Source organism: Colius striatus, chromosome 4 (assembly GCF_028858725.1).
Source record: "Colius striatus isolate bColStr4 chromosome 4, bColStr4.1.hap1, whole genome shotgun sequence".
NCBI classification, from domain to species: domain Eukaryota; kingdom Metazoa; phylum Chordata; class Aves; order Coliiformes; family Coliidae; genus Colius; species Colius striatus.
Genome location: NC_084762.1, coordinates 32,365,797 through 32,390,021, shown reverse-complemented (window position 1 = coordinate 32,390,021; position 24,225 = coordinate 32,365,797). Strand labels below are relative to the sequence as shown.

General features: G+C 37.4%; 1 protein-coding gene across 1 annotated transcript in view; it reads left to right on the top strand.

Moving 5' to 3' along the window:
- The window catches only part of ELP2 (elongator acetyltransferase complex subunit 2), a 46,568-nt gene that overhangs the window by 9,322 nt on the left and 13,021 nt on the right, over positions 1 to 24,225 (top strand). Inside the window, exons 7-16 of the mRNA XM_061995450.1 lie at positions 4,542 to 4,608; positions 5,498 to 5,632; positions 6,551 to 6,646; positions 8,412 to 8,512; positions 10,607 to 10,738; positions 11,205 to 11,354; positions 14,322 to 14,510; positions 16,609 to 16,678; positions 18,774 to 18,869; positions 18,997 to 19,054. Coding sequence (XP_061851434.1) covers positions 4,542 to 4,608; positions 5,498 to 5,632; positions 6,551 to 6,646; positions 8,412 to 8,512; positions 10,607 to 10,738; positions 11,205 to 11,354; positions 14,322 to 14,510; positions 16,609 to 16,678; positions 18,774 to 18,869; positions 18,997 to 19,054 — 1,094 coding nt within the window. The remainder of the gene's footprint in view (positions 1 to 4,541; positions 4,609 to 5,497; positions 5,633 to 6,550; positions 6,647 to 8,411; positions 8,513 to 10,606; positions 10,739 to 11,204; positions 11,355 to 14,321; positions 14,511 to 16,608; positions 16,679 to 18,773; positions 18,870 to 18,996; positions 19,055 to 24,225) is intronic.

The following is a 24,225-nucleotide window of genomic DNA, read 5'->3' as shown; positions in this document are numbered from 1 at the left end:
ATGACTATTTTCCAAAACAAGTCAATGCCATTTCTTTCTATCACTCCCTTTAAAAGACTCCTCAGACCACAGACACTACCCTCAATGCACCAACGACCATTCAGAAACCCCCATTAAACATGACATATGTAGAAATGACTTTTCTGGATTTGTTCAGGCACAGTCCCCTTAGTGATTAGGTGGTCCTTTTTGCTTTTTGAGAGAGATAAAAGCTACTTTATAGATAATTTTGCCTGTTTATGCTACCATATAAAATAACTGGGTTTTTTGTCCTCAGTAAAATAAATACTTCATCCTTTATCTGCTCAGGTGTCAATGATTTATTAACCACTCAATTGCATTCTTAGCATTTTTTTATCCCTTGTATCTCATGAGCTAAATCAATTTAGTACTATTCTCTGGGAATTAGCAATTGCAGAATGCCACTTGTGATTTTTCAGTGTACTAAAGAAAGATGTTTATCTTGAGGGCTGTGCAGTTTTTTTACTTGTTCAGAATCTGAAACTTTTTTTCCTGTATGGTTCAGATTAACAAATATTATGCACTTTGACTACCAAAAATTTTCAGGTATATATAACATAATTTGCCAGTTGTTGATGACAAGATTTTGAGTATATCAACATTCTTAGCCATTCTTAGATGTAGGCAGTCTGCAAAGGATGAAGGAAAGTAACTTGAATAAACCAGCTCTATCTTCAGCTTCATAAGCAAGTTTATGGTGCTGTCTGTTTTTGAAAGTAGGAAACTTCATTCATACAAGGGGTGAAGAATTTTGTTTTACATGTGTTATTTTTCACACCTTTAATTTTAGTATTTTCACCAGCTGTTCTGGCAGAGTTGGTGTTCGGAGTGTCTCTTTTTAAATAAGATGGGACTTCTGGTTTGTGTTTGTCTTGACTTGTCAAAACACTCTTTTAACTAAGTAGACTTTACAGATATCAAATAGAAGAGCCCAGAATTGATTCCATGTGGAGTCTAAGTGCCTGTGTAGTGCAGTACAGCTATTAACAGAATGGAAACATCCTTGTGAACCTTGTGATGTGAACTCCTTCTTAACTGCATATGGAGGTTCTCCTCTTCAGTCAGGTTTCTCTCAGATCTGTTGTCATTTTTTTAATGGCTTTAAACATATTTGAAGGAAGTGTTATCCTGCCATATTTTACTAGAACTTAGTGTATTTCTGCAAATTTCCTCACTGGTGAGGGCCTGTAGCTCTATCCTCTTAGTTGTGACTCCTGGAAACCTCTTCCTTTAGTTAACATCCTAGTAAAGATTGTATTAGTCCAAAGGTAGAATGTAGGTTCATCATAGGATGTTCTAATGAGATTGGGAGAGCAATATTATACTCTGAGGGAGGATGAGACATCTTCAGTTAGCTGTTTCAGGCAGCCTTTTGGTAAACTCATTAATTTTACAGTTGAAATGTATTTATATGTAAAAATGGCTTGATATTTGAAATCAAGTGGATGGACTTCAAATCCTTTAAGACTCTCTACCCATAGATCATGTATTGTGTTAAGTGTAGGAGAGAAAATGAACTCTTTCCTTTCTGAAAGGGAGTATTGATTTACAAAAGTATCCAGGGAAAAATCTTTCAGAAACCATTATATGTCTTCCTGCTTGAGATATTACAGGCCTGTGGAAGGTAAGTAAGTATAACAGAGAATCAAAATAGAGCTTTAAACCAAAAGATTCTACATTGAGCCTTGTTTCTGTGAGAAGACTTTGTAGTGTGTGATTTTTTTTTCCCCAAAATAATTTGCTCTAATTGAAAAGTGGAGTAAGAAACAAAGATAATTCAGGCTTTTCTAATTCAATGAGATAAACAGCTGGATAAAAGAGAGATAATACATCTAGTGCCTGTTGGAGAAAAACCGAGAAGACTTGCATGTCTGTTCCAAATTTGCCAAACAGTACAACAGCTTGGTCCCAAAGGACATGTACCTAAAATGTGGGCAGAGTTAGCTGTGCAGAGTGTGCTGAACATGTCTGCAGGCAACCTGGCTTCATTAGTTCTGCTGCCTGCAGAGCAACTTCATTCATACCCTAAAATAAAAGTGACTGGGTTGCTGCTGTGCAAAAACATGCAGAGTTAATGAGTTAAGAGGCAAAGGGAAGCCTGGGAAGTAGGTGAGTTGGAGCATGAGCTTTCGTGGTTTGTTGTTACAGTATCTTTTTATGTATCCAGTGAAGACTGAGGGAAAACTGAAAGAGGAAAGGAGCAATATAAAACTATAGGAACAAAATCTGTAAAAATGAGAAGAATGACAAATCAAAGTACTTGTAAATATAATATAGGCAGTAAAAGCTTTGAACAATTTAAAAATGACCATGTTAATCTGCAAGAAGCTTTAAATTGATGCAGTTTTAGATCAGAATACGTTTGTTCAAACGGAATGTGTGATACCAAGAGACTCATATGTCAAAGAAAATGACAAAAGCAATACAAAAAGCCTAAGCAGATGTAACAGCAGCACTACTCCTTGCTCAGTTTCAGTGGACAGTTTTTATGGGAAACACTGTCTTGAAAATTTTGAGTGAATGCTATAGAATAGCACAAAAAACTATATGCTTAACTTAAAGCCAAATAGTGCCTAAAAGACTACCTGTGAAATGACTTAGACTGAGTTAGTATTAATAACCTCAAAGTAATTAGTTTTACTCTCTTTAAAGTGAATGTCTGCTTTTCTTAATACTTCTCTTTGATGTGAGACGATGAGGGTAATTAAAAGAACCAACCATCCTCCTGAACCAGGACACCTTGAAATTGAAAGTAGGGAAATTATTAGAACTGTATTTAGATTAATATTAAAGTCCAATTTCAGGAGCTATGCAAACTTCTTAAAAGGAACCATAGAAGACAAGAATGTTAACAACAGTTAGTCTGAACTCATCTTTCAGTTGGGAATAAATTTACCAGCTAGCCTTGGTGAATGTAAAATACAGAGCATTATGCCAGGTATCGTATAAATCAATGAATTGCTCTATCTATTTTTGAAATTACGAATTTCTAAAAAGATTTTTTTAATGTATTGCCAGAAACATGTAGCCTTCAGGAAAACATTTAGGTTGCTATTTGATTTTTCTTCCTGGGCTGTTCTTGCCTGTACTTATGCATAAGCAGTTGAGTGTTAAACATCTATCTGGAATGCCCCAGTGCATAAGTGCAGAAGTGACTAGTCAGATGAGGCTTAGGTGGCTGTGATAACACATTCTTAAAACCAAAACTTTCCAATGTGGAAGTTTCTGTTAAGCTATTGTGGTAGTGTATCTCATATACAGATCATTCTGTAACATTAAGACTGCAAATGTTGAACAAGGAGAAGCCGAGTAACATCGTTTAATGGGAAGGTGATTTTGGCAAATTTCAGGAACACTGAACCAAAGAGAGAGATACTGATGTACGGGTTGGGTTGTTTTTTTTTTTTTTTCTGTAGTCATTTTTCATAGTCATACAGATTTTTCCTTTGGATGGGTTACTGTTGCTTGCTGTCTCCTTTGAAGCCAAAGGCAGAGAGTTGGGAAAAGGTAACAATGCAATAGTAAAGGTATTTTTTAATACCATTAGGGAAAGGGATCTCAGTTGCAGTCTTATGCTGATAGTAGAAGCTATCACTTAATCTTAATTATTTGTAGGCCTTAGTAAGGGATTTAGCAGAATACAATGCCAGAAATAATGTGATAGTAATTCACACTAAACCATAATATCATTTCAACTGTAATTGTTATTTTAGAGGCTTTAATTCAACTTGGGATCACCATATGTCATGGAAATAGGGATTGTTCTGGGCAAAGAAAAATAGAAATGATTTAAATGATAAGTGGTGAACACTTATACCTTAATTAAATCAAAATAAGATGATAATATATGTTATGAATGAAAATGTGCTTCTAGTAGAGGTTTTTAAAAGGGAATCTGGACTGTGTTTGCTTTCCAGTGTTCTTGAGCCTGTACTCTATGCAGGGCTTCTCATTAGCTGATACAATTCTTGATATATACCTTCCTTAGAAGCTTACTCAAGTAACTTAAGAAATATTGACCCATAAGGAGTATTCTATTACAAATTAATTATTTGAGTGATTTAAGAACGTCTACTCTTGTTTTTACACTTGATTTTTCCTGTATTAATTTTCTGCGTCATCTGCAGTTGCGTCCATTTCACATGTGTGATAGAAACTATTTACCATATTATACTGGCACTCTGTTATTCTTTGAGTACCACTATAGGCCTGAAAAATTAAAATATTTCATCTGTGTCATAGGAAGACTGTAGCCACTCAAAGGTGAACATCTTAAATACTCATTCTTTCCTGCTCATGTATGGAAGTGCTATAATCTGCACATATTTACCTAATGGCAACAAACTCAAAAAGACCTCTTTAGAATCTCTCAGTAAATTATAGTCCTTACTAGCAGCTTATTTTTCCAGTTTCAAATATTAGAAGCTATAAATATAACAGCTTGAAAATCAAAAGCTAAGTACTGGTGCATGTGTGGTAATTAAGTGCTTTTCTGTGATGTAACAGGAATTTTTATTCAGTTTCAGAAAACGTTAATACTCCCTGGCCATGAAGATTGGATAAGAGGCATTGAATGGGCAGTCTGTGGTGAGTATGAAAGATGAATCAAGTGGAATACTGGTTTAATGATAGTATTACTGTTTTACCTCTCCAACAGATGGCTTTGAGGCACTGTAGCATCTAAGCTCTTGTGGTTGTGATTTTATTTTTCTTCTTCTTGAGATGGTGGTACAAATATTAAAAATCCTGTTTAAACATAAACCTGTACTATGTTTATATTTTAGTTATCAAAGTATGGCTACTGTAGGATTGATACAGAACACTCACATGCCTTGTGTTGTCTTTCTTGCTTGCTTCAGGTATGTTTACCTGACTGGTACCTAAATGCAAACAAATGAGAATTTAACAGCTTGTGCTTTTCAATGTGCAAATGCCAGTATCTAAATGAGGAAGAGCTGGCTGCCTTTTCAGAGAGGCGAAAGTAGGGGGAAATAGTACTTTTCTTGCCCCCTCCATTTAAAAATATTTAAGGAGATTAAGAGGGAAACCTCTTCAGATATTAACTAATCAAATAGTTCTTGCAGTGTCAAAAATGAAAGAAATTAGAAGGTGCTACAATCCTTAAAAAAAGGAGGAAAGGAGTTCTTGAAGAGTATTGAGGCTGTTGGAATTTTGAGTGAAGACTGTAAGTGGTACGAAAATATATGCATAGTATTTATTGTGTCTTCCTTGTCATTTCTGCTCCCAAGCAGAAATATCCATAGTCAGTGCATTATAAAATAGTAGAGAGTTTGAAATGGGAGAATGAGTTGATATTGAAATAAAACAGCAGTTTATGATACTGTGTGCAATAGGAAAAATGAGTATAATGCTGTAGTGCATGTTTGGAAAGACGGTAGGTTAGTCTTGGCAGTGGTTACAATGAAAAAGCAATGAAAACATGACTCTGATTATTGTTTTTAATCTTTTTAAAAAGGTGAAGACCTTTTCTTAGCCAGCTGTGCTCAAGATTGTTTGATAAGAATTTGGAAAGTGTGTACAAAATCAAAGCAACTTCCAGAAGCTGAAGATGATACCATAAGACTGAAAGAGAATATTTTTACTGTTAAAGGTTGGTAATAGCATTAAGATTCTCTTGCACAACTTTGTGCTTGTGTGTCTGTTTGTGATTTCAGGGCAGCTAAGAAGGTGCTTATCGTCGGATTTGTTTTGTTTCTAGCGTTAAAAGAATGCAGTTTGACTGCATTATTTTTATTTCAGCTGTTAGAAAAAAGGAGTTACTGTTCTGAAGCCGTGACTGTAAAGCTAATGATGTGTTACAAAAAAGGATAAAGCAGTGAGAGAAGTTAATAACATGCATTGTTACACATATTCTAAATGCAATATATAGAGGTATTTGTCTGTGGGAGGCAAGCTGTTGTGCAGCTCTCCAGTTTAATAGCATACTTTTAATTTTCTTTTGAATTAAATGCATTAAGAGGTGCTACTGTTACTTGGAAAAGTACTGCAGAGAGCAGATAAGTATGTACAGGCTTACTTTATGGTTATTTAACATACTGTTTGAGTGCTGTAACATTAGAGCCTTGCAAGTTGACATCGTAGGCTAAATTATGAAGCAGTTTTAGTAATATAATGAAGTCTGTATGATACTGTTTGTAGAAAGTGCTCAAGCTACTTGTTGTAAACCCTGGTTAATTTTTTGATGTATGTTACTACCTTATATTCAGTCATTTGGAGATGTAAATATGTTTAAGAGTATGGCTGTAGCCAATGTCAGAGCATTTATTTCGAAATTGCTTGAGAGTTCTCCAGGATAGCACTCTGAGACAAGGGGCTGACTTCTCAAGCATCAGCCTTCTACTTGGGGCTTGTGCCAATGCAGGTTTTCAAGGGGCTGTTCAGTGTCAATAGATTGTTGAGATACTGATGGATGATGAAACTAGTTTACTTTTTTCATTGAAGATATCAGAAATGACCTGGTCTTTTTTGGCTTTTAGAAAGAAATGTGCTTTTCTCTGATTTATGGTAGATACTGATAAAACATACGCAATTACTTTGGAGTCGGTGTTGGCTGGCCATGAAAACTGGGTGTATGCAGTTCACTGGCAACCTTCATTTTCCAAAGGTAAAGATACCAAATGCTTAGCAGTTTTATTGTGTTGTACACACAGAGTACAGTCGTATGTGTTTGTGCTGTGTTGGTGTGTTCACTTGTCCCTGTGAAATATGAAAATGTTTAAATTCTGAAAATAATGTCTTATAAGTAAATGGATATTGCCTTTTACTCATGTTTTCTTTATGAATGGAAGGAAATAAAATAATTGAGCTGTACTGGCTTACTTGTAATTGATTTATTGTTTATGGAATACAAATTAGTTTAATCAGTATGAATTAATGGCTCTAATAGTTTACTTTGATACATGTAGTTGAAATCTCTGTCCTTCAAAAGGTAAGCAGGACAAAAGCACACTCCTTTCTTTTTCTTGAATAGAAAGCAACAAATCTGGAGAATTAATCTTCAGTCTTCTGTGCATTAAAATAATATGCCAGGGATTCCTTAGGAATAGTCTTTTCCAGCATGTAGCTTTAAGGCATTAATGCAGACTCATTATAAAAATTGTTTACAGTATAATTTTGCGTTTTGCCTTAGTCGTTCTCTTTCTTTCCAAGTCCTTAAATTCTGACAGCTTTGTTTGCAGTATTGATTTGCTGGAATGTGTCTGCCTAGTGCATAAGGGAAGGTGATTCTTGATTTGACATGCATGCACAATCAGAACGCCCTTGTGTATTTGTATTGGCAAAGATGTCTTTTCTTCTGAGATTTTTTGAGTTCCTGATGGCAGGTGACTTCACCAGTACAAAGCACAGCTTTACCAGTTTATATACAACATTTGAACAGTAAAGTGGAATTAGAATGTCAAAATAATTGTAGTGACAGGTACAGAAATTGCTTTAGAAATACATTTTCAACGTTTTTATTGGAGTCTAAAAAAAAAAATAAATTTTTTACCTATTAAAACAAGGTTTAGGCATAGTATAGGCATGTAAGTCTTGCCAGTCTGAAAAACTGTCCTGTTAGACCATGAAGCTTTCCAGGTGTCTTATATCGTATTTCTGCTTACATACAGCTGCTTGTAAGCTTGTTCTGTGGCCTGCCCAATAATCTTGCGTTTTCCCAAATAGGTTTTTGTCTTTACTAGAGGCAAACTGATCTGAGAGACATGTTCTTAATATAAAAGATAGGAGGTCTGGTAGTGACATAACATACCGTCTTATGAGATGCCCATCAATATTTCTCTGTTCTCAAGAAGGGTTCTTTAGTGATTCTGCTATGGATTTTACAGCTGAGTGATGAATTAGTTCCCTCTTCCCCATTCTATCTGTGTTGGGCAGTTGTCTAGAGTGTTTCTCTGCATTTTGGGGAACAATCCTTACTGTTGTATGTATTACAAGGTGCCAGAGTCTATTGAAGTCTGTAGTGAGTCTAACGCTTAATTTGGAAAAAGAACCCCTGGAGTGAATACTGGCATAGATATTATTTTGTTTTAAACTGCAGATCTTATGGTAAAAACTATTTGAGAAACTATTTGAGAACTGCTAGGCATTCCCTCTAGCTTTTCCTCCAAATTACATTTGTTTCCCTGTCAACTGGGAGTGAATAAACAGTAGGGCATGGTTGTTTTCATGTACATGTTGTACATTTCTTTTGGGAGATTATAACTGAAAAGTAGAATACTCCCTAATGAATGTGTGGTAAAAGTCTAGCATTTAAGTACTGCATTGCACATCTCTGAACAATTTTCTTAGTTTATTTGGATTTCAGTATGATAAAATTCTTTTAGAAACCAAGTCTTGTATGTTATGGGGTAATTGTTTTCCTTGTACTGTAGATGGCAGCATGCAACAACCGATGAGGATACTGTCTGCATCAATGGACAAAACTGTGATCATCTGGGAGCCTGATAAGGAATCTGGAGTCTGGTTAGAACAGGCAAGTGTCAGGCTCCCTCCCAGTTGTGTTTCCAGCATTATAAGTGTGCTGAAGGGAGGGAAAATTTGCACAATGCTGGGAGAGAAAAGCAAAGGCATTTTCTTGCAGAAATACTGTGGTGCTCTGTTGCAAATAAGACTGTATTTTTCAAAAATGATGTGATGTGGTATCATTTGGTTTGCTCCCTTATTGGAGAGTTTCTAAGGGGAGTTTGTGCTCAGCTGTCATGCATAATATAGCAAGTCAGGTGTTGCATAGCAACACTGTGTGATCCAGTAAGAGGAGGAAGAAACCATCCTGAATTATTTGTAGTTAATCCTTGTGGGAATGTGCACCTAAGCAGTCACTACAGACCAGTTGACACAAAATTCACAAGCCTAGTTTAACTTACAATGACTTGTTCGTGGGCTGTGTCATAAGGTTTTTCTTCTTTATGAGCTTGATAATTGTGTTTCACTGTAGCATTTTGAACACTGTTCTAAGGTGGATCATCTTAAATAAGCAAGTAGGACAACTGGATTTATTTCGTATTTTGGTAGGTGTCTTTGTTTTCACTTGACCTCCTTTTCTAAGTTGCAGTGGTTCAGCCAAAATTGTTTGTGTTGGGTTATGCCAACCATTGTTTATGGTTTTTCCTGACACAAAGAAAGTTCTAATCCTCTCTTGGGAGAAAGAAGAGAATTAGAACAGTTTATTTAATTTTCCCTCTGTTCTGTTGAAAAGTTCTTATGCCTTTCTACTTGAAGTAGAAATTAGTTCATTACAGGGCGATCACATAGAGATGCCACGTGCTGTCCATAGCTGTTCAACTTAGTTGTGGCTAAATTTACAACTTCTTAAACAGGCTCTGCAGTAAGGCTTATTCCAAATTGTTACTCTCTTCATTTTCCATTCCATTTCTATTGGTTAGACCTCAAATATGCAGCTTGTAGTTTGGATCAGACAGTTTAACTGCAACAATCCTTTTTGCATGGAGGGAAGGAAACCTGAAGGGAGAAAGAGCACAAGGGGAACATCCCATTTTCTGTCACTTCTGATGTGATGAACGAGAAGTCTTCATAAAATCATGCCCATGCTCAGAGGTGAGACTAGAATTCTGCCTCTAGCAAGGCATATCATTACCTTATAAGCAGTATTTTTTTGGAATGCGTGCTAATAAAATGGACATACTAGTCCATGCTGCCATTTAGAATGAGGTATGGCATCATAGAATGGTAGGGGTTGGAAGGGACCTTTATAGATCATCTAGTCCAACCCCGCTGCCAAAGCAGATCCACCTAGACCAGGTGGCACAAGAACATGTCCAGGTGAATCTTGAAGACCTCCAAGAAAAGAGACTCTACACCCTCCTGGGCAACCTGTGCCAGGACTCCCTCACCCTCGTTTCATTTAATTGTGAACTTAAAAGCAGCTGTATGATAATGCAGGAATTGTTAAAGTTGAACTTGAAAGAATTTTGGTCTTCTCTTGAATAAAACTTTAAAATGTAAGTTTAATAATATTTTGATGTAATTGAAAACTTGGACAAGGACTAGAGCAGTTATTGGATGGGGGGGAGTGTGTGTGTATGCGTGCATGCATACATAGCAAAGCCACAAGGGAAGCACAAAATGCAGACCAAAATATGCCACAGAAAGAATGTGAAAGAAATTTCAGGGATTGTAGTGAAGCTTGGAAATTAAGGGACAAAAAATGTAATTAGAAACCATTGTTCCTTTGGACCTTTTTTCCCCATTTTGTGCATCAGACTAATAGCAAGGCAACAGACAACAAGAAACTGTTGCATCCAACAGACAGGACTGAACCATAGAAAGATTGTGTTCTCATCTAGTGTAGTGTTTTCTTTCCCTTGGGGGACTGAGCAAGATCCTATCCTGAGGTGCTTAGGAAGGGAGACTTCATTAAAGTTCCATGCAGCTTTAATTCCCATGATATTTTAGTGCTTAACATTGCAATTAAAATATCTTTAAATGTGTTTTTGTGTGTAATGTGAACTCTTGCCTATAACTAAATTTTCATCTCATGAGGTTAGAATCAGTTTATATGAATGGAAAACTGTGTTCATGGATATTTCACTTCTGATTATTAATTCAGGTGCGGGTAGGTGAAGTAGGTGGCAATACCCTTGGATTTTTTGACTGCCATTTTAGTCCAGATGGTTCAATGATCGTTGCTCATGCTTTTCATGGAGCACTACACCTTTGGAAACAGGCTACAGTTAGTAAGGTATGTTGGTTTTTAATTGTTTTTAGCAATTAAAAGAATTATTCATATATCACTTGAGGTAGCTTCTGTTGTTAAAGTGTAACAGTACAATTTAACATTAATGATTGAAATAGTCCTGTGAATATAATGTTCTGTAGGAGTCTCACTCCTGCACAGAAAGGACGTTGCAGTCTCCCAGACTCTAAAACCTGTTGCTTCCCTGTGACAACCATAAGGTCAGTGGAGTGAACTGAACTCCTTTGTGGCTGTACTCTCTTCAGAAGCAGCAGCTGAAGCAATAACAGAAGTTTTTTTTAGATTAGGGAATTAAATCAGTGTCTGTGTCTCTTTAGTCACTTTGAGTTTTAATGATTTGCTGTTTTCAAATGTCTTTTTTTTTAATAAGGATTTTGATACTTTTATTTTGCTTAAAATGTGCCAATCAGTCAATTGAAAACTTCTTGCTTCTTTGGTGTTTTTTTCATAGAAAGAATGGTCTCCAGAAGTTGTGATTTCAGGACATTTTAACAGTGTAGAAGATGTACAATGGGATCCAGAAGGACAATTTATCATCAGTGTTGGTTCTGATCAAACTACCAGGCTCTTTGCTCCATGGAAAAGAAAACAAAAGACAGAGGTATGATCTTCAAAAAACTGATTAAGAGGGCTTACCTTTTCTGAGTTTGGAACAAGTCAGCTGGATATAACTGGAACGTTAATTCCCCCAAGCCATGATCTGTTTACAATTGCTTGTGTAAATGCTTGCTTTAGTCATTCAGCATGTTCTGTTTTCACTTAAAAGATACTAGTGGCAGAGTTTTAGTAATCACACAGTATGACTGCTGTTTAATCCTGAGTTCACTTCTAGGTTACCTTCAGTTAGTGTTCTCCCAAGGTCTTAAAAAACAGGCTCTGGAGTAGTTCAGAAGAAGGGTGTGGCTGATTTCGATAACCACCTCTTGCCCTTATCTAACACTTAGCTAAGCACTGCTGTAGGTATTTATAAAGATACTCAATTTCAGTTGTGTTTTTTTACAGAGCAAAATTCTCACTGGTTTTTACACTATTTTCTTTATGACTGTGACTGTTTTACTAGCATGATTATCTGAACTGCTTGAGTGCAGCTGGTACTTCTGCAAGCAGCTTTTCAGGAAGAATTATTCTGAATAGCTGTATGTTCTAAACTAAGTCTAAATTTTGGTGTGGGAAACACTGTCTAGGAATGCAAAGGTTACTGTTTCTATTTACTCATGTGTTTTCTTCACCTACACATACAACTTTTTCTGGTAGAAAGGTACTAATGTTCCATTCAGAAAACTGTCAGAAACTAGACTGATTGAAGTCATGTCAAGCCCTGTGCAAGCTGTACTGCTAGCTGTGAGAGGCAAAGGGTGGCTATTACAACTGTCTCATTGTAGCTTCTGTAGCAAAGACCAGCATAAGATGTCTGGTTTTGGGAGAGTGAATTTGGCATCGATCCGTTAATTTCCTTCTTCCAGGCCATACAAAAGTGGTGGCAGTCCGAGCTCAAGTGCTAAGCTTTGCATTGTGCTGTAGGAAGAACATCTCCAGTATCCTTCCCTGCTTCCTCCCTTTATCTCCAGTCTGGAGAGTACGGCAGCTCTGTGGAAAAGATAGTGTGTTGGATTTGACATGTGGAAACAAAACCCAGGGCTAGCAGATGATGTAATTTGGCAGCATTCAAGAGTTGTCAATATCATATTGTCTGTGACTTACTGAAGTAGCACTCTTCATATGTATACTGCTTGTTCATTTTTTTATCCTGTTTTCTTAAAGCGTTGAGCTTTGTCTGATTTACCTGTGCAGCTGTTTCTGCTGTCCCTCAAACTTTTGAATTAATTGACTTAGAGTGATTGCAGTCTTCATACCTAAGTTCGATGTGAACTCAGTTACTGTACTTCCTGTTCTGACACAGAGCAGCCACCTGACTAGTTCAACCAGATGTAAATCTAAGTAATGTCAACTCTTGGTGCTGCATGGGGTGTAGGAGAAAGCTACAGTGTTCTGTTGGTGGTATGAGGTGGATGTTGAGGTTGGTTTGAAGGGATGTGATCAGGACTTCCGAAAACCAAGTGGTAAGTTTTACTACTTATGAACTTTGACAACGTGGGGTTTAATCTTAGATAATGAAATACCTTACTTTCTTGGCCATATTGAGTTTAGAATCTGAAAAATTACTACATATTATCTATGAAAAGTTAGTATTACACCTCAACAATCACATTTTACTCTATAAAAAGATAAAAAGTGTTAAATGCAAATAATTATCCCTTCTTAAAATCTTAACTCTGATACGGTAGTGGGTTCAAATCCCAGAAATGAGGTGTGACAATCAGCTTCAACTTGTCATGCTTACACCTTTATTTTTCTGGAAAAAGCTTATTGCTTGATTTATGCAGCTCTCTCTTTTATTGTCTGGTTTTTAATTTTTTTTTCACTGCTGTAACATGCTGGGTTCTAAAGTATGAAAAGATATACCCAGTAAAGGGTAAGAAGGGTGTTTTACTTCTTGACCTTTTTTTTTCCATGCTTTTTTTTCTGGTTCACAAAAACCTGATTATTTTCCAAAATATGAGGCTTTGTAGGGTCTTTCAGATGTCCTATTCAGGCTCTATTGGAAGCTTTGGCATTTGAAACTCAGTGGAAGTTTTTAGTGTGATGTATCCAGTTTACAGTCAACATAATGCCTTTCCTTATGTTTGTATGATGTCTCATGCAATGTAAATTCTGCCTTGGATGCAATTTTTCCAGGCATTGTAATATAATAGTAGCCTAAATTAATTCTGATTGACTAAATTAATTCTAATTGTGCTAGCTGTTAACTCAAAAATGCACACTTCATTTTTCCTAACGAAATATGATGCAGGAGTAGTAGCAAATGACACTTACTGAAAACCTTTCCATGAGAGTTTATTTGATAGAAAACGAAGAGGGTTTTTTGTTCATTTGTTTTTATAAATATTCACATGTAGAATATATTACGTTTTTATAAACCCACTTACTAACAGCCTTTGCTTAGTGTGAATAGGAAACTAACCTTCCTATCAAATTGCTGGTCAACTGTTAATTCTGATCTTCTTGGATTAATACTTGAAGCATGTGTGAATATTTCAGGATTTTTGTTTTGGGTTTGACAGTTTTTTGCAAAACTTCTGTAATGCAGCCTCACTAAAATCACGTGTTTAAAGGAGAAGGGAAGTTGCAGCAAATGCAATAACAAAGTGCCTTTAGTAACAAAGGTAAGCAAATCACAGAATCACAGAATCTCAGTGATTGGAAGTTGGTTGCCTCAAAAGATCATCTAGTCCAACCTCCATGCCAGAGCAGGACCACCTACAGTAGGTCACACAGGAACTCATCCAGATGGGTTTTGAATGCCTAAAATGTATCTCTGTAGGAATTGTTTGGTGGAAATACGAGGTGTATTTGATATATGTGAGCATACATTAGTTTTATGAATATCAGTAGAAGGTTGTAACTATATGTTAATAAAGTCAACAGGTCAAATATTAGTACTTTTTTGGGAACTCAAAATGTTGCTGCTTATCTGGATAAGAATTGTTTCAACTGTGTATCTGTTTAGGTTACCTGGCATGAAATTGCAAGGCCTCAAGTACATGGATATGACATGCGTTGTCTGGCAATGATCGGCCGCTTTCGATTTGTGTCGGGAGCAGATGAGAAAGTCCTTCGAGTTTTTTCTGCTCCCAAGAATTTTATAGAAAACTTCAGTAACATCACTGGTATTCCAATGGAGAAGCTGTGCTCCCATGTAAGTGTGCTAAGACAATGCTAAATGAAGACAGGCTCTGTTCATGTAAATAAAATCAATACTTCAGAAAGCATAGAATTGCACTAAACTCCATAAAAATTCTTTTAATAGTTCTGAAACATTAATCTTGTTTTTCCTTTCCCTTCTATTTGCTTTCCTGTCTGTTGCTCAATATGTATTTTTATGGTGTTTTCTTAAAGACCAGGTTGCATTTGAAACTAAATAAAACAGTGTCTGAAGATTGTAAAGAATATGGATAAATTTTAAATTAGTGAGACTAAGTAGACTACTTCACGCATTCGGTGATTTGAAAGCGAATAGTGAAGCCTGGGAATATGCCTCTCCTTAATTTAAGGGTGTAGTAGTCCTTGTCTAGATGTAATTATTGCTGTGTGACTATGTGGTGGTGGTAGTGGTGTTTTTTAATTGTATGCTTGGAAGTAGCCTAAAGCTTTCAGCACTATTGTTAGTTGTTACATATAAATATTTATAAATATGTACTTGCTTGTGCTTTATTTCCTCTCGGCACTGGAAATTTCCTTGAGCCCTTTACATTCCAGTTCTGACTTGTCAATAAGTATACTTTCCTCTTCTGGGGAAAGATAGGACTGCAGAGTTGCCATCCTTTGCATGCTCCCTGTTTGCTTTAAAATCTGTTTGTGTTTTTCCTCTGCATTTTGTAGAGCAGATCTCATTCAGGTGAGTTACCTCTGTACAGTGCCTTGCATGCACCCTGCATTTCTGGCTCAAAAGCAGTGTTTACTGTGCAGCTTCTCAGACATGGATTAGCCTTTCCATTTCATTTAACAATTGAAATATCTGGAAAAAAAATCTATTCCATTTTGATAGCAAGAAGTTACATAAGTAGCTATGTAGTGCTTTAATGTTGTAAGACATTGTAAGCATTTGCATTAATGACATTGTACAAACAATGCTGTGCTTTTATAGTGCTGGCAGCTGTCATTATTTTACTTTTATGTAGACTTTCCTTATCAGCTCTTCCTCTGAATGCTATTTTTTGATCCGTAATATCACAAAGTGTTTCATATGGGCTTTGTTTAAAGAGCAAGGCTTTAAGAGCTCTGATGATACAGCTGCTCTTAAAGAGCTTTATTGACATTGTTTTCTGTGGATGTTTTTTCATTAAAGTGAGTAAACTTTTTCTTAATTTAGCTCAAATGCCTTCTCCCCCAAAAAATAATTAAAACAAAAAAATCCATCATATATTCAAAAAGGATTTAATAGGATTATATTCAGTTCAGACCCATGGGATTACGTTATACTGTGGATTGTAATGGAAAACATTTTTGTTTTAGAGGCCTTAGACGGGTGTATGTGTCTCATATTTTTCTCATCAAATTATGAACATTTAAATAAATAACGTATTATTTTAAAATGTTACCTAAATTATTAATCCAATTGTGTAAAATAGTCTTTCTTTGAACTTTTCAGAGTCTGGAATGAAAGGGGTTTTACAGCTAATAAATATAATCCTTCTGAATCTCTGCAAAAGCAGCTCCAAGTTCACTTGCCCTTTGTAAATTTTTTTTTTTTTTCTTTCCTCATACGTTTATGGAAGGGTTTTCTGTCTGATAGTTTCTTTCCTCTGTGCTACTCCACATAGCCTTGTACTCCAGACACATCTCTCTATATGTACTGGGTCTTGTTTAAAGTTGTGGGTGCCGGTGCTCACTCTCTGTCCCCTTTTCCAAAATGCTGCTTTATTTTTTCACCTCAGCACAGACTATTTCCCAGTCTCATTGTGCTAAAAACTACAGTGCTCCCAGTTGATTGTCAAGTATATCCTAAACCCAATAAAATTATGGAAGAAAACCTCTAATCAGGGATGAAGAAGCATGCTTTGCAGCAAAACTCTTGAGCCTGAGGCCTTAGAAAAGCATGTTTTTCTTGGCAGAGTACTGATCTTCATTTTGTCCAGGATAAGTTCTGAATGAGTTGGGAATTTTTTAAAGTGCCCTTCTTCACTTTTCTAGAAAAGTTACTCTTTATCACAGGTATTCTTTAAACTGTGGCCTTTGAAATCTGATATGACAATCTGTGTGTAACTTTATTTTGTTTTGGTTTTTCCCAAATTCAGCAATCATCTGATCTTCCAGAAGGTGCAACTGTGCCAGCCTTGGGGTTATCCAATAAAGCTATTTTTGAAGGTAAGGCTAATGAGAAATAATGGTGATGGTTCTTCATGTGGAAAGTTTTTTTTGGGTTTTTTAAAAATTATTTTTTAATTGATGTCTTTTTGTTAGGTCTCTTGTAAACTTAACTGAAAGTTTAGAATCTAGAAATAAAATAGTGCAGTGTATTTTTCTCCAGTAGTACCTAAATATGGTACTTAAAAAAGAACCCAAACAAAACCAAAAGTGAGGATCTTTACTCTTTCTCAGCCTTTGGTTTCTCTGCTAAACATCCCTTCATGTCTTGTGTAAACCCAAAATGCTCTTTCCCTGCTTTCTGTACAGTGTCCTGTACCTCTGTAGGAAATAACCCCACTCTGTCTGCACAGTACCCATGAGAGCCTCTGCTGTTGGCTAATCTTGGTGAGTTTCACACAGATGATGAGGCTCATTGCTTTGCTGTGATGGGTCTGGAGTAGCCAAGGCAGGATATAAGAATTTCCCCAACCTGCTGTTGTTCCTCTGTTTTCTCTTTGCTTGCTATTCGTGCCTCCCTGCTATTGAGAAGACTGATGCCTTTTAGCCGAAAAAATTACTCTTCAATAACGTACTGTGGAAAGTAGGCTCAGAGTTGTTAAAGCAGGGCTACCTGTTGCTACTTGTATTATTCTGTAAAATAGCTTGACCTCCAAAGCTACATGCTGGAGTGCTTTTCACACTCTCCTCAAATGTTAGCATCTTTGTAGCAGCTTATGTAAGTAACACTGCTTTGAGAAGAATCAGTCACATTTTCAATACCAGTAAAAACAGCCATAAACCTTCTCCAGGTAAATGGTACTTGGTGAAAGTATTTGGGAAGGAAGAGTTAGTTAGCCAACAGTAACTAATGTTCTGTTGGTTTAAAGACTGGTGAGGCACTAGATGAATTTGTTGGAGAGGTGGTGGGCATCGCGTTGTGGATGAACAAGAAAGAAGGGACAGACTCAATTATAAAAATAGAGTAGGATCTTGAGACTGGAGATGGGACTGGTTAAAGTGTCTGGTAAAAATGCACTTACACTGGAATCTACAAATTAGATCAGACCTGATTTTTATCTGCTTAAAGCTTTATCAGAAGGTGTGAATTAAGAAATGAAGCATTTTTAATAAGCTTTGTCTTTGGGGTCTTCAATGGCAACACAGCTAAATTTTCCTAAATCTTCTGTGAGAGAAAATTAACTTTGTTGTATTTGAAGGAAGTCTTTCAATTTAGTTTGCTAAAACCTCATTTTTCTGCTTTCTCACGAGTCCTTCCACTGAGAAAGGGAACAAAACTTCCTTCTCCTAGAGTATTGTCACACACACACAGGATAGCTAATTTCTATGGGTTTCATGTGGTACATCCAGAAGCAGCACTAGGAGTAGAAAAACTGTCAAATTTTCCTGCATCACCCACCATTGTCCACCCAGTACTGTCAGCATTGGTGGCTTAAGACAAAGCCCCTCATTCCTCTCTTCTTGCTTACTCTGCAGAGGAATCTTCAGAGTGAGCAATGACCAGATAGTAGTCTTAAATTAGATAAATGTTGTTAGTTTAATTTTCAAGGGGAGAGAAGACAGGATGAATGAGAAAATCTGCTTTTTAAACTGCTGTATTTGATATGTATATTTGGCAAAAAGTTAGAGAGCAACTCTTCCACAACTCTGTTTCTTTTTCATAAATAATACCTGCAAAGTGAAGGGCAGAGTTGAATTTTCAATCGCTTGTATCTGAGATATTTGCCTTAAACATATTCAGATACAGAAGGAAAGATTTAACGTTGGAGAGGCACAGGTTCAACTCCTGGTGGCTGCTTCTTTCAGGTGAATCAGTCTCTATAAGAGTCTCTAAAAGAGCCTGTGCTGATGGAGAGAGATCAGTCTCAAAATGAAATTAGTCCAAAGGTTAGACTGTTGTTATTTTTTTTTCTCATGTGCATTAGAATAACTATATTCTAGTATTGATACTATTGTAACTGTAAGCAGAGAAACCAAGTTTTAATTATCTGTTGTTTATATTAGAAAAACATGTATCATATAATAAATAAGTTCTCATATTTTCCTTCCTGTCAAGTATATTCTCTCTAGCTAATGAAATCCTTACTTTGAATAGGAGATATGCCTGTTCAACCAGCTGAGGATGAAGAAACATTTAATACCATTTCCAATCAGTATCCTGAGATTTATTTTCAACCGCTGACCCTGACAGGTATGGGATTCATTTCTATTGTAGGAAATAGAGAATAAGGTTCATTGGTTATAAACTAGAAGCATTACTTAGTTGATGTTTAGATTTTTAGTACCAAATTTGAATATGTTGTACAAATGTCTTTTAGAACCTCCCCCAGAAGATCACTTGCTGCAGAATACCTTATGGCCTGAAATCCAGAAGCTGTAAGTCTTATTTTTCTTTTTACTTCATTTACAAGACTTTCAGAAAGCTGTGGCAACATATTAATGTCTAGTAACTTTTTCTATTTTGCTGACTTGACTTTGTGCAGAGTATTGCTTGTAAAACAAATAAATTATATATATATAAAAATAGTAAAAAATGCAGAAACTAGCTGTTAGAACTATGTGTCACAAAATGTTATTTCACTAGTTGTTTATGCACTAGTGAAATATGTGTTTTTTTTAGCACAAAGCTATTCTTTTGAATTTGTAATGAACACGTTTGCATTGTCCCTTTTGGATATTTGTCATTTGAAGGTCTGTTTTGGGCACTGATCCCTTTTTTGGGTGTTTGGTTTTGTTTTTTTTCCTTTTTGTTCCAAGACAGTAGTAAGGTTTCTGGTTTGCCATAAGAAATTGACATGTTTTCGTGGTCTTACCTGGGCTCTGGAATGTGTTTGACCTCTCTTTCCATGCTGCAACCTTTGTTTAGATCTGCTTTGCTATACAGAAGGTCTGTCTGTGTAAGACTGTGTATGCTTCTTTCTGCTTTGTGATGCAGAGTTGCAGATCAAGTTTGTCTTTCTGGTATGGAAATGAAGACTGAGATATCAAAGGAAGAGCTTCCCCGTAAAGCTTAACGGAGTTGTAATATACAATATATGGAAGCAGCAGCCAAACTAGAATGTGCCAAGTGACAGAGCAAAGTATTGTTGATTAAGGAGGTTACAAATCCAGCTGATAGAGTAGATTGTGAATTGCAAAGATAATACTGTTAAGTGGTCATGACAATTGTTTTGAAATTTCAGAATTTTAGAATCCTTGAGCTGTGTTTTGTTCCTTCTTCCCTTAGATTCATAAATGAAAGGTCACCATTTTATTTGTTCCCTAAGGATTCTGATGATGTTAGACTATACTTCAGAGTCCTCAACATTTTTGAGAATCACAGAATCATTTCAGTTGGAAAGAGCTTTCAGATCATTGAGTCTAACTGTTAAACTACCACTGCCACATCCATCACTAAACCATGTCCTTAAGTCCCACATCTACACGTCTTTTGAGTAACTCCAGGGATAGTGACTCAACCACTTCCCTGGGCAACCTATTCTTGACAACCCTAACATGCAATTTAACCTCCCTTGGTGCAACTCAAGCCTATTTCCTTTTGTCCTGTTACTTGGGAGAAGACACCAACACCTCCCTTGCCACAGCCTCCTTTCAGGTAGTTATAGAGAGCAATAAGGTCTCTATAACTTGCATGAGTGGGTGCATTAGGGGCCACAGCATGCACAAGAGGAGCAGCTGACATAATTCACAGAAATTACAGGGAGGAATTACAAAATGTGCAGATGTGGTTGAATATCCACTGGCTTCTCTTGTAGGTGCACTTTTGAGTACAAAGGGAAGCTCCCCTCAGCTTCCTTTTCCCGAAATGCAGCTCCCTCGGACACTTGTCATAAGACTTGTGCTCCAGACCCTTCAGCAGCTTCCTTGCCAATCTCTGGACATGCTCCAACACCTCAGTGTCTGTCTTATGGTGAGAGGCCCAGAACAGAACACAGTGTTCAAGATGCGGCCCCACTGGTGCCAAGTATGGGGGCTTCCCTGGTCCTGTTGGCCATGCTATTTCTGATGCAAGCCAGGATGCCATTGGCCTTTGTGGCCACCGGGGCACACTGCTGGCTCATATTCAGCCAGCTGCTGATTAACACCCCAGGTCCTTTTCTGCCAGACAGTTTTCCAGCCACTCTACCCCAGGCCTGTAGCATTGCCTGGGGTTGTTGTGGCCCAAGTACAGGACCCAGCACGTGGCCTTGTTGAACCTCATGCAATTGGTCTCAGCCCATCACTCCAGCCTGTCCAGGCCCTCTGAAGAGCCTTCCTGCCCTCAAGCAGATTAACATTCCTGCCCAACTTAATGTCATCAGAAAACTTACTGAGGATGTACCTCATCCCCTCATCGAAGTCATTGATAAAGATGTTAAAGAGAACATACCCCAACACTGAGCCCTGAGGAACACCACTGGTGACTAGACACCAACTGGATTTAACTCCATTCCCCACCACTCTCTGGGCCTGGCCATTCTGACAGTTTTTCCACCTCATGATGAGTACATGTATTGAAGCCATGAGCAGTCAGTTTCTCCAAGAGAAACAGTATGGGAAACAGTACTAAAATATAGCACAAAGAAAATAATCGGCTCAAACTCTAATAGGTTTATTTATCTGAATCTCCTGAAAAAGTGGTCTCAGGCAGGAAAGAGAATAATGTTGAGCCTTTACTGATGATTACAGCTACCTTTATACATTACCAGTTTTGTGACTTCAGTTGTGGAGCGGGAAATAAAAAGCATCAGGAAAGCAATTTGCAGGTTGCTTTCACTTGGCTGAGTGGAGGGTTTTGTGGGAGCTTCAACCAGGTAGTCAATCTGCTTTGAATGCATTTAAGCTCCTTTATTGCATTTGTACTCAAAAGTGCATCTAAGAGAGAAGCCAGTGGATATTTGACCATGTCTGCGCATTTTGTAATTTCTCCCTGTAATTTCTGTGAATTATGTCAGCTGCTTGTCCTGTGCATGCTGTGGCCCCTAATGCACCCGCTCATGCAAGTAGTTTTAATGAGGGATCTTTTAAGTAGAGTCAAGGCCGAAATTTTTCTTCATTTGCTTTTGACATTTTTCACAGTCATGAGCTATTCATCTTTGCTATTCTGCTACAGGAGTACTGCTTATCTGCTTTTATATCCTGCATTCATTAAAATAACTGCATTTTATTATGGTCTTCAGGTGACTTTCTGAGCAATTTTTTCTTTTTTTTTTTTAGAGGCACTCCTAGTGACAGGGATTCTTTTATGCAAAGGCAACAAGATGTAAAGCATTTGTAGACCTTCAAGTTTTTTTGCTCAGGGTGATCTTGAAAGAAGCAACCTGAAGTCGCATAATGTACATTTCAAGTTGCCATAGCAGCAAAAAAAACAATTGTGAGGAACTGACTTACTAAAAATAGCATGTCGCTGACATATATGTGTTCTCAGCTCTAACTTGATACCGAATTTTGAAGGGTTAGTGTTGCATTTTGAAAACTGTTTGCTTGAGTAGGTTTTAGTATGAAGAACTTGCTAAGTTTTTTACAACAGCTAATAACTTTAAGATAAAAATATGATAAAACCTCTGAGAGTATTTTGTGGAGGAATTTCTGTCTGAAAGAAGCCACGGCCTGCTAACAGTGAACAACCCATGCTTTGAGAACTAATGTGCGGATTGTCCTTGAGCCACTCTTTGACTGTGAGAAAAGAAGAAGAAAGAATGTGTACATGATAACAAGCTCAAGCAAGGAGGAGGCTGAAGCAGTATGTGAAACTGCAAGGCTTATTGCAGAAAAGCGCAGCTGGCTTTTAGAGAAAGGACTAATTAGAAGTAGTGTAAACATGCTAGCTTTGCTGCTGATTATAAAAGTCTGATGCTTGTTAGTAGAATTTGAGTTATGACCTAACCATATTGGTGTCCGTCATTTCTCTGGTGGTGCTCTCTCCGACATTATGCCAATATGTAGCCTCTTGGAAAATTACCATGGAGAGTTTACATGCAGCAGACTGAGATTAAGGCCTGAGCGTTGACATAAATATATATGTTTATATGTATATTTCATGTACTATACTTGGAAGTCTTCAGAGATCCTTTTTGGCTCTAGAAATTACTGTCTGTACACTTTGAAAGTCCACTCAGTTTACCTGTGCATAGAAAAATACCATGAATTGCACATTGCTAAGGCAAAATTGCTTGAGGTTGAAAATGGAATTTCACTATTTGTTCATGCAGCTGCTTCTCTGTGTTGTGAACCTGTTTTTGGTGTTGTACGAGATAATGAAGGGATCAGATCATATGTTTAGGGGCAGGGAAAGGGATTGCACTGCAGTGTCTGTGCTTGCAAGGTTCATACATGTTTGCAAAGAAAAAAAAAAGCGTTTCCTATGGCCACTAACTTTATTCTCTTTAGTGAAGACAGCACAGAGCTATATAGGTTGTTGGTCTGACCTATTATAGCCCTGCTCATGTGTTTTTGCAAGAGACAGTATTTTCAGTTTAATTTAAAGGTGAAGATCCCATTTTAATACTTCTATTTAGCAAGAAAAAAAATTGCACACAGAAACTCTGAATATTTCCAATGGGTGCTCTTCAATACTACATTTAGGAGATAAAACCAAAGTTACTGAGGACTTATTTCACAAGTTGTTCCACAGGTTGTTTTTCCTTCATTGAATTTCAGGAAATTTGTGCTTTTCATGGAGTAAATGCTTTTCAGATTGAGAAACTGGACTTTCGCTTGTTTTCACTGCAGAATAGTCTCCATGAGTATGCTTTAAAAGTAAGCATTATAATAAAACTGCTGGTGGCAGAATAAGGGGAAGACACTTAGGTAATACCTTCATCATTATAAGGTACAATCAAATGTGCAAATTAACATTCAAAGAATGGTAGGAGTTGGAAGGGACCTCTAGTCCAACCCCCCTGCTAAAGCAGGTCCACCTAGATCAGGTCACACAGGAACATGTCCTGGCTGGTGTTTTGAAGACCTCCGGAGAAGGAGACTCCGCACCCTCCATGAACAGCCTGTGCCACTGCTCCTCACCCTTACAGTAAAATAGTTTTTTCTTATGTTTAAGTGGAACTTTTTGTGTTCCAGCTTCATCCCATTACCACTTGTCCTGTTGCTAGCTACAATAGAAAAAAGGGATGTCCCAACCTCCTGATACCCACCATTTAGATATTTGTAGATATTAGTGAGACTCTTCTCTAGACTAAACAACCCCAGTTCCCGCAACCTTTTCTTCTAAGGAAAATGTTCCAGTCCCCTCATCATCTTGATGGCCCTGTCCTGGACTCTCTCCAGAACTTCCTTTTCCCTCTTGAGCTGGGGAACCCAGAACTGGACACAGGACTCGGATGAAGTCTCACCAGGGCAGAGTAAAGGGCGAGCACAGTCTCCTTTGACAGACTCTTCTTGATGCATCCCAGGATGCCATTGGCCTTCTTGGCCACGAGGGCACATTGCGGGCTCATGGTTAGTTTATTATCAACCAAGACTCCCAGGTCTCCCTCTGCAGAGCTGCTCTTCAGCAGTTTGACCCCCAGCCTGTACTTGGTGCATCGGGTTGTTCCTCCCCAGATGCAGGA